At 49.1% G+C, this 9,346-nt stretch overlaps 1 protein-coding gene and 1 long non-coding RNA gene across 5 annotated transcripts in view; both read left to right on the top strand.

The window, feature by feature from the left end:
• The window catches only part of LOC111967301 (storkhead-box protein 2), a 129,234-nt gene that overhangs the window by 116,076 nt on the left and 3,812 nt on the right, over positions 1 to 9,346 (top strand). For all 4 annotated transcript variants that reach the window (XM_070444708.1, XM_023992222.2, XM_023992223.2 and 1 more), the window contains exon 3: positions 5,651 to 8,030. In XM_070444708.1, the coding sequence (XP_070300809.1) occupies positions 5,651 to 8,030 (2,380 nt within the window). The remainder of the gene's footprint in view (positions 1 to 5,650; positions 8,031 to 9,346) is intronic.
• LOC139028075 (uncharacterized) lies at positions 2,663 to 3,812 on the top strand. The gene is made up of 3 exons (XR_011480249.1): positions 2,663 to 2,679; positions 3,261 to 3,296; positions 3,743 to 3,812. It is a non-coding gene; the product is annotated as an uncharacterized lncRNA (long non-coding RNA).

The raw sequence follows: 9,346 nt of genomic DNA, 5'->3' as shown, positions 1-9,346 counted from the left end.
CAAAACACCGAGGTTTACACATGGATAAACAAGCGTACAGTCAATAACACAATAGAAAAAAAGAAAGTCTATTATACAGTGTGTGCAATGGCGTGTAGGAGGTAGGCAATAAATAGGCCATAGTAGCGAGTAAATTACAATTTAGAAAGATTAACACTGGAGTGATAAATTGAGCAGATGATGATTTGCAAGAGAGATACTGGTGTGCCAAAAGAGCAGAAAAGTTAAAAAAAAACAATATGGGGAGGAGGTAAGGTAAATTGGTGGGTTATTTACAGAGTGGACTCATGTACAGCTGCTGCGATCGGTAAGCTGCTCAGAATAGCGGATGTTAAAGTTAGTGAGGGAAAATATAAATTTCCAGCTTTAGCGATTTTTGCAATTCGTTCCAGTCCACTGGCAGCAGAGAACTGGAAGGAAAGCGGACAAAATTAGGAATTGCATCACCACCGTCCAGGGTGGTTGATGCTAGTCGTGCAGCGAACCGTTGAAAGCATGCATTTGGTTTTTACTAGCGTTTAAGAGCAGTTGGAGGCCACGGAAGGAATGTTGTATGGCACTGAAGCGCTGTTTGGAGGTTAGTTAACACAGTGTCCAAAGAAGGGCCAGCTGTATACAGAATGGTGTCGTCTGCGTAGAGGTGGATCAAGAATCACCCGCAGCAAGAGCGACATCATTGATATATACAGAGAAAAGAGTCGGCGAGAATTGAACCCTGGTGTACCACCCATAGAGACTGCAAGAGGTCCCGAACAACAGGCCCTCTGATTGACACACCTGAACTCTATAGAGAGAAGTAGTTGGTGAACCAGGGCAGGCAGTCATTTGAGAAAACCAAGGCTATTGAGTCTGCCGATAAGAATACGGTGCTAGACAGAGTAGAAAGCCTTGGCCAGGTCGATGAAGACAGCTGCACAGTACTAATACAAGTAAAATACAGGTCTACTGTCACGGAACCATATAGAAGGGATATTTAAACAGTCATACATCCCTAAAAGTGAACTGACTAAATATGCTCCCTGCTGAATTAAATCAATGTTAAACAGTCTAAAATAGGAATACATTCCTAGATTCAGCTTAGGAACTGAGTAATGGGACTAAAGGGAAAAGTGTAAATTGAGGGACAGGTTATTGTGGTGCAAGTGAGGGGACAGGTTATGTGGTGTTTAAGTTGAAGGGACTGGTTAATTGTGGTGCGTTAAGTTTGAGGGGGACAGGTTATCGGTGGTGTGTAAGTTTGAGGGGACAGGTTAGTGGTGGTGTGTAAGTTGAGGGAAGGTTATGGTGGTGTGTAAGTTGAGGGGACTGGTATATTGGGTGCAAGTTGAGGGACTGGTTATTGTGGTTGCGTAAGTTGAAGGGACTGGTTTATTGTGGTGGCGTAAGTTGAGGTGGACAGGGTTATGTGTGGTGCGTAGATTGACGGGGACAGGTTTATATGGTGGTGTGTATAGTTGAGGGGACAGGTTTGGTGGTGTGTAAGTTTGAACGGGACTGGTTATTGTGGTGCAGTAAAGTTGAAGGGACTGGTTCTATTTGGTGGCGTAAGTTGAGCGGACAGGTTATTGGTGGTGTGTAAGTTTGAGGGGAACAGGTTTATGGTGGTGTGTAAGTTGAAAGGGACTGGTTATGGTGGTGTGTAAGTTGAGGGGACAGGTTATGCGTGGTGTGTAATTGAGTGGGACAGGTTATGGTGTGTGTAATTGTTGACAGGGACTCGGTTATTGTGGTGCTAAGTTGAAGGGGACAGGTTATGGTGGTGTGTAAGTTGAGGGGAAGGTTTATGGTGGTGCTAAGTTGAAAGAGGACTGGTTATGGTGGGTGTGTAAGTTGAGGGGACATGGTTATTGGTGGTGTGTAAGTTGAGGGGACTTGGTTAATTGTGGTGAAGTTGAGGGAACTGGTTTATAAGGTGGTGTGTAAGTTGAGGGGAGCAGGTTATTGTGGTGTGTAGTTGAAGGGACTGGTTATTTGTGGTGCAAAGTTGAGGGACTGGTTATGGTGGTGGTGTAAGTTGAGGGGACAGGTTTATTGTGGTGCACAGTTGAGGGGACGGTTATTGTGGTGCTGTAAGTTTGAGGGGACTGGTTAATTGTGGTGTCGTAAGTTGAGGGGACTGGGTTAATTGTGTGCGTAAGTTGAGGGGACAGGTTATTGTGGTGCAGAGTTATGAGGGGACTGGTTTATTGGTCTGGTGCGTAAACTGTTGCAGGGGACAGTATTGGTGGTGCGTCAAGTTGAAGGGACTGGTGTTTAGTGGTGGCGTAAGTTGAAATGGGACAGGTTATGTGGTGCAAGTTGAAGGGGAATGGTTATCGGTGGTGCGTCAAGTTGAAGACTGGTTATTGTGGTGCGTAAGTTGCGGGACACAGGTTATGGTGGTGCGTACGTTGAGGGGACAGGTTATGGTGGTGTGGTAAGTTGAGGGGACAGGTTATTGTGGTGGGCGTAAGTTGAAGGACGGTTATTGGGTGGTCAAGTTGAGGGGGACAGGTTATGGTGGTGTGTAAGTTGAACGGGGACAGGTTATTGTGGTTGCAAGTTGAGGGAACTGGGGTTATTTGTGGTGCGTAAGTTGAGGGGCTGGTTAATTGTGGTGCGTAAGTTAGGGGACAGGGTTTTGTATTGGGTGCGTAGATTGAGGGACCAGGTTATGTGGTGTGTAAGTTGAGGGGACAGGTTTAGTGGTCGGTGTGTAAGTTTGAAGGGACTGGTATTGTGGTGCAAAGTTGAGTGGGACCAGGTTATCCGGTGGGCTGTAAGTTGACGGGGACTGGTTATTGTGGTGCGTATGTTGAGGGGACAGGTTATGGTGTGTGTAAGTTGAAAGGACTGGTTATTGTGGTGCGTAAGTTGAAGGGACAGGTTATGTGGTGGTAAGTTGAAGGGACAGGTTATGGTGGTGTGTATAGTTGAGGGGACAGGTTATGGTGGTGGTGTTAAGTTGGAAGGGACTGGTTGATTGTGGTGCAAGTTGAGGGGACAGGTTAATGTGGTGTGTATAGTTGAGGGGACTGGTCTTTGTGGGTGGTAGATGAGCGGGGACAGGTTATGGTGGTGGTGTAAGTTGAGGGGACCAGGTATGGTGTGTGTAATGTTGAGGGGATGGTATTGTGGTGCGTAAGTTGAGGGGTACAGGTTATTGTGGTGCAAGTTTGAGGGGACAGTTTATGGTGGTGTGTAAGTTTGGGGACAGGTTATCGGTGGGTGTGTAAGTTGATGGGAAGACTGGTTTATTGTTGGTGCAAGTTGAGGGACAGTTATGGTGGTGTGGTAAGTTGAGGGGACTGGTTATTGTGGTGCAAGTTGAGGGACAGGTTATGGTGGTGTGTAAGTTGAAGGACTGGTGTATTGTTGTGCGTAAGTTGAAGGGGAACAGGTTTATGGTGGTGTGTAACGTTGAGGGGACAGGTTATGGTGGTGCGTCAGTCTGAAGGGACCAGGTTTTGTGGTGCGTAAGCTTGAAGGACAGGTTATGGTGGTGTGTAAGTTTGAGGGGACAGGTTAAATGGTGGTAGGTGTAAGTTGAAGGGACTGGTTTTGTGGTGGGCAAAGTTGAGGGACAGGTTTTATGGTGGTGGGTAAGTGAGGGGACTGGTTATTGTGGTGCGTAAGTGGCGTTGTGTATAGTGCGGGGACGTGCTAGTTAGGAAGTGGTGGTGTGTAAGTTGAGGGGACGTTGGTGTGTAGTTGGTGGTGGCGTAATTGAGGGACAGGTTTATTGGGGTGCAGTTGCAGGGAGTTGTGGTGTAAGTTGAGGGGACAGGTTATGGTGGTGTGTAAGTTGAGGGGACTGGTTATTGTGGTGAGTGGGGCAGGTTATGTGTGGAGTTGGAGGGGACAACTGGTTATCTGTGGTGCCAAGTTGAGGGGACAGGTATTATGGTGGGTGTGTATTTTGTCGCACTGCTTTGCTTTATCTTGGCCAGGTCGCAGTTATAAATGAGAACTTGTTCTCAACTAGCTTACCTGGTTAAATAAAGGTGAAATAAAATWKATTTTTAAATTTTTAAATTACAGACACAATAGTTGCCTTTCCCTATCACATGCCAAGTATTGTAGTGAAGCTATTCTATGTGTGGGTGTGTGTGTGAGAATGGGAGCAGGTTTTATTGGTATGGGAAGAGTGTAGTCGTGGTGGGGCGGTCTGCTGCGTGTGTGTCAGAGGTGGGTATGACCGCTCGCTGCCTCGCCTGCCTGTGTTTTGCTGCAGCCTCAGCCTGCATATGCGGCTGGCTGGCTGAATGGCTGGCTGGCTGAATGGCTGGCTGGCTGAATGGCTGGTGGGATTGCATCACGCTGGCCGGGCTGAAAGGGCACCATGATGTAACTGTGAGTAATACTACCTCCAGTGAAGTGAAGCAGCTCAGCACTGTACTGTACTATACTGTTCTGTTCTATACTGTACTATACTATAACATACTATACTGGACTATACTGTTCTGTTCTATAATGTACTATACTACAACATACTGTACTATACTATAACATACTATACAGTACTGTAATGTACTGGACTATACTATAACATACTGTACTATACTGTACTGTACTGTTCTATACTGTACTATACTATAACATACTATACTGTAATGTACTATTCTATACTATACTATACTATACTGTAATGTACTGTTCTATACTATAACATACTATACTGTAATGTACTGGACTATACTGTTCTATACTGTACTATACTATACTATACTGTAATGTACTAGACTATAGTGGACTATACTGGAATATTAACATTAACATTTACGTCATTTAGCAGACGCTCTTATCCAGAGCGACTTACAAATTGGAAAGTTCATACATATTCATCCTGGTCCCCCCGTGGGGAATGAACCCACAACCCTGGCGTTGCAAGCGCCATGCTCTACCAACTGAGCCACACGGGACCACATATATTGTACTATACTGGACTATACTGTACTATACTATACTGTAATGTACTAGACTATACTGGACTATACTGGACTATACTGGAATATATTGTACTATACTGTACTATACTGTACGGTACTATACTGTGATGTGAATGGCATGGAGGAGTGGATGGGGAGTTGCTACTGCTGCACTCTGTGTGTCCCAAATGGCACCTTATTCAAATGTAGTGCACTATATAAGGAATAGGGTGCCATTTGGGACATAGTACGTGTCACCGGCTTACTGCTTCCCAACAGGGCTGATCAGACAGTGAAGACATGTTTTGTATACCCATAACAAGTTATAAAAACATGTAACAAGCTATAACAACCCATAACAAGCTGTAACAAGCTACAAATCAAATCAAATTTTATTTGTCACATACGCATGTTTAGCAGATGTTATTGCGGGTGTAGCGAAATGCTGTAACAAGCCATAACAACCTGTACAGTCAGATTACCATCAGACAGATCCACATCCGCCATATGGTTGATGTATTGAGGGAATGACAGTTTTCATGATCGATGGATTGGTTTATACAATCATAGCTCATCTGTAGCGGAGTAATGAACATTCAATGCTGTTATATATGATAATATCACTAATGATGCATACAKCAGATGATATAGTGCACTTCACAGGGAATAAGGTTCCATTTGGGACGCATCCAGAATGTTATGTTTGACATTTCTGACATGTTCCTATCCGTGTCGTTGTCTAGGTGTGCCCACGCCGACAGCAGAGATTCTCCACCACACGCTGAGTATGCTGGTCCGGGAGAGGAAGATCTACCCGACACCAGAGGGCTACTTCATCGTCACGCCCCAGACCTACTTCATCACGCCCTCTCTCATCAGGACCAGCTCCAAATGGTACCACCTGGATGAGAGGATACCTGACCGCCAGCAGCAACAACAACAACAACAGCAACAGTGTACCTCCCCCCTCTCTGGAACCATCACCCCTTCCACTTCTGGCTGTGTCAGGGACAGGTCCCATCCTAAGAACCATGGAGACTCCTATAATAGTTACCGTGACGACCCCCCCAGCCACCACACCACCCTCACCAGGAAGTCCCCTAAGGAGCACCGAGAGGCCTACTCTCCCCACTCCCCTCACTCACCCCACTCCCCTCACACACCCACACAGACCCAGCCCCAGCCTACCTCCACAGAGAAGACCCGGAGCACCCTGAGCTTCCCCTTCAAGTCGGACACCCTGACCAAGCACCGTGAGGGGGGCAGCAGCGGGGAGAAGCAGTCCAAGAAGTTTGGCCTCAAGCTGTTCCGGCTGAGCTTCAAGAAGGACAAGACCAAGCAGCTGACCACCTTCTCGGCCCAGTTCCCCCCGGAGGAGTGGCCTCTGCGGGACGAGGAGACGCCCACGGCCGTGCCGCGCGACGTGGAGATGGAGATCATCAGGCGGATCAACCCGGACCTGACGGTGGAAAACGTGGCTAGACACACAGCCGTGATGAAGAGGCTGGAGGAGGAGAGGGCTCAGAGGAGCAAGGCCAGCTCGTCAGCCCAGCACAGCGCACGCAGCAGGAGGAGCCGCGGACACCGCAAGCCCCAAGGTAAGCCGTCACGCTCCCACAGTAAGACCCGCGCCTCCCGGGGAGACCCCTCTGAGGGATCCAACCTGGACCTGGGGGCTGAGAGGGACTACCGGGCTTACAGCTCCTCCCTGGCTCGCTCGCCACGGGACGCCTCCTTCTCCATGGAGCGCAGCCGTGCCCGACACCTGGCCCACAGCAACCCAAACATCATGGAGTCCCACCTGCCCATCACCCCAGAGTGGGACGTGTCGGGAGAGCTGGCCAAGAGGAGGACGGAGATGCCCTTCCCCGAGCCCTCGCACGGGCCGTCCCACTCCAAGGTGCACCGCAGCCACAGCCACACGCAGGAGAGGAAGTCGCGCAACGAGCGCTCGGACAACAAGGCCAAAGAGCGGTCCCGCTCCATGGACAACTCCAAAGGGCCTCTCGGGGCCGGGCAGATTGGGCCCCCGGACTACTTTGAGCGCAGCCCTGATGAGAGGGACAGAGACAGGAGCCGCTACTACACCGATGACGGGACCTTGAGGGCCTCAGCCCAGGCCTCCCAGTACTCCCACTCGCGGGCCACGCCCCCTGCTGCTAAGTTGGCCACACCCCCTGCTGCTAAGTTAACCCCTGACCCCTGTGGGCCCGACGGAGGGAGAACACTTGAAAATAACAAAAGTAGAGACCGTTTACCTGCCTACGACAGCCAGAAGGCTTATTCTCCTAAACGCATGGCTGAGGACTATTTCCAGTGCAATGCATCCACTGAGGCGGTCCTCACTACCCCTAGTCCCTTAGGAAAACCCAATCACGATAGCTTACCTAAGGTGAAGGTGGGCTGTTCGTCCGACAGACAGACCCCTCATCCCCCAGAGTACAAAGAGGACACTACAAAGGGACAGAACGGTGTTAGTTTGCCCATGCCCTGCCAGATGCCTGAGCCTTTGCCAAATGGCCGTTCAGTACAGCACCACAACACCAACTCTGGTAGCATGGACAGGAGGAAGGACATCTTCAGCAAAGACACTCTGTTCAAACCTCCGCCCAACACGCTGCCCAGCGGCTACGGGGACGGTAGCTACTCCAGGTCGAGCACGCTGAGGAAGACCCCGGTCATGTCGTCGGCCGAGGTGCTGGACAGCCAGGAGCACTTTGAGCAGCCGGGCCCCCTGCTAGCTGTGCCCCGGCCCCCCTCCTCTGGCCCCTCAGGGATGGAGCAGGCTGGCTCGTGCCCGGCCGGGGAAGCCTCCTTCGACTACTACAACGTGTCTGATGACGACGAGCTGGAGGACGCCGCCTCAGCCAAGCAGGCAGAGCAGGAGCCGAAGTCCCCAGAGGGCTGTGGTGGGGTCGGAGGGGGAGGGGGGGGTACCATGCAGTGGCTGCTGGAGCGGGAGAAGGAGAGGGACCTCCAGCGCAGGTTTGAGAGGAACCTGACCTTCCCCAACCCCAAGGAGAGTGAGCACAACAACCAGAGCCAGCAGTCAGCCCACTCAGCCAGGCTGGACAGCATGGACAGCAGTAGTGTTACAGTGGACAGTGGATTTAACTCTCCACGGTAAGCCTCGTCGGGTGACAACAACACACTCACACACTCACTCAGCCTCTCTGTTTGTGTGGTCGGTGGTCATGAGAGGGGATGGCTTCTTATTCTGTGAATAGACTAATGGTGGGATTATTGTTCTCACATGAGAACATAATGGACTGGTAATATTATTCCATATGGTGCTGTTGATTCTAGTGAATCTGAAGTACAACCTATCATGGTTATAGCCCCGTAGAAGAGACAGAATAGGAGTTTCCAATGTTCCCCAATTCCATAATTGCCTCTCATCCATGTGAACTTTTGCTTTTCTGTTTACAAAACAACATTTTTGCTCTGAATGGATTTGGTTTGCTTTGTTTCTTTCTTTCTTTCTGATGTCTGTGCTTCCCTCAATGATTCACGTTCATTTGAACTGTGGTATTCTTCTGAGTGTCTTAGTGAATCACTTGAGCGTAAGCAGACATCTGTGTTTTTGTGGAGTTTTTTTTTCTCGTGATACATGGTGTCTGTCACTGAAATATGTCCATTACGGCAACCATTCACATGGCTTTACCTTCAGCCGACAAAGTATTACCTTTTTTGGTCCCATAAGCAACATACAGTCTGGAGGTTTTGGAGGATTTTGATATTCATCGGTGGTAGAGAGAGAAAGGGGGAGTCCCTCAGCTCAGGCCTCTCTCTGTCACAGTGTGCATAGTTCATCTGTCGGGTCACAACTGTCTCAGCTGACACACAGCTCTCTCTTCTCATAACAGAAAAGTTGAGCCTCTAAATCCTAAAAGCCATAACTATAAACAAAGACTTGTTCAAAATGTGATTAAGTCGTTAGGGCATGTCTGAATCTACTTTACCGCAAAGAACGGACCTCACCGTTTTTCAATGTACTTTCAAATTGTGTAAAGAATTGTATTCCGGGTGTTTTTAAAGACTATTAAACTGTGGTCTTACATTATACAGATAGCAACCCCCAAAAGCTTTTGTGCATTACAACACTGCCTGTTTTTGCTAAATCCTTTTCACCCGGGCCCCTCTGGCATAGTGGGAGTGTGTGACGCTTCATTAGGGTCACATGTGTCTTCCTGTGTCTAACCCCGACCACATGCTCCAGCCTCTAAACAAGATGGATGCCCGCGCTAGCGCCGCTCGTCTTTGATTGGTTGGTATCACGCTTAGGTTTGCAGTTCAGAACCTCTGGGACCATCGGCTCATTTGTTTTCTGGCTGAGTTCCCCCTCCCCTCAGCCCCTACCATGTTTCCAGCCACGGCCTCCCGCTCTCCCCCATGGCCAGTAATGGAAAATAATGTCTCTGTATTCAGCAGACGTTTGG

Source organism: Salvelinus sp. IW2-2015, linkage group LG8, assembly GCF_002910315.2.
Source record: "Salvelinus sp. IW2-2015 linkage group LG8, ASM291031v2, whole genome shotgun sequence".
In the NCBI taxonomy this organism is placed as follows: domain Eukaryota; kingdom Metazoa; phylum Chordata; class Actinopteri; order Salmoniformes; family Salmonidae; genus Salvelinus; species Salvelinus sp. IW2-2015.
Note: the sequence above shows the minus strand (reverse complement) of the source record. Positions and strands in the feature narration are given on the sequence as shown.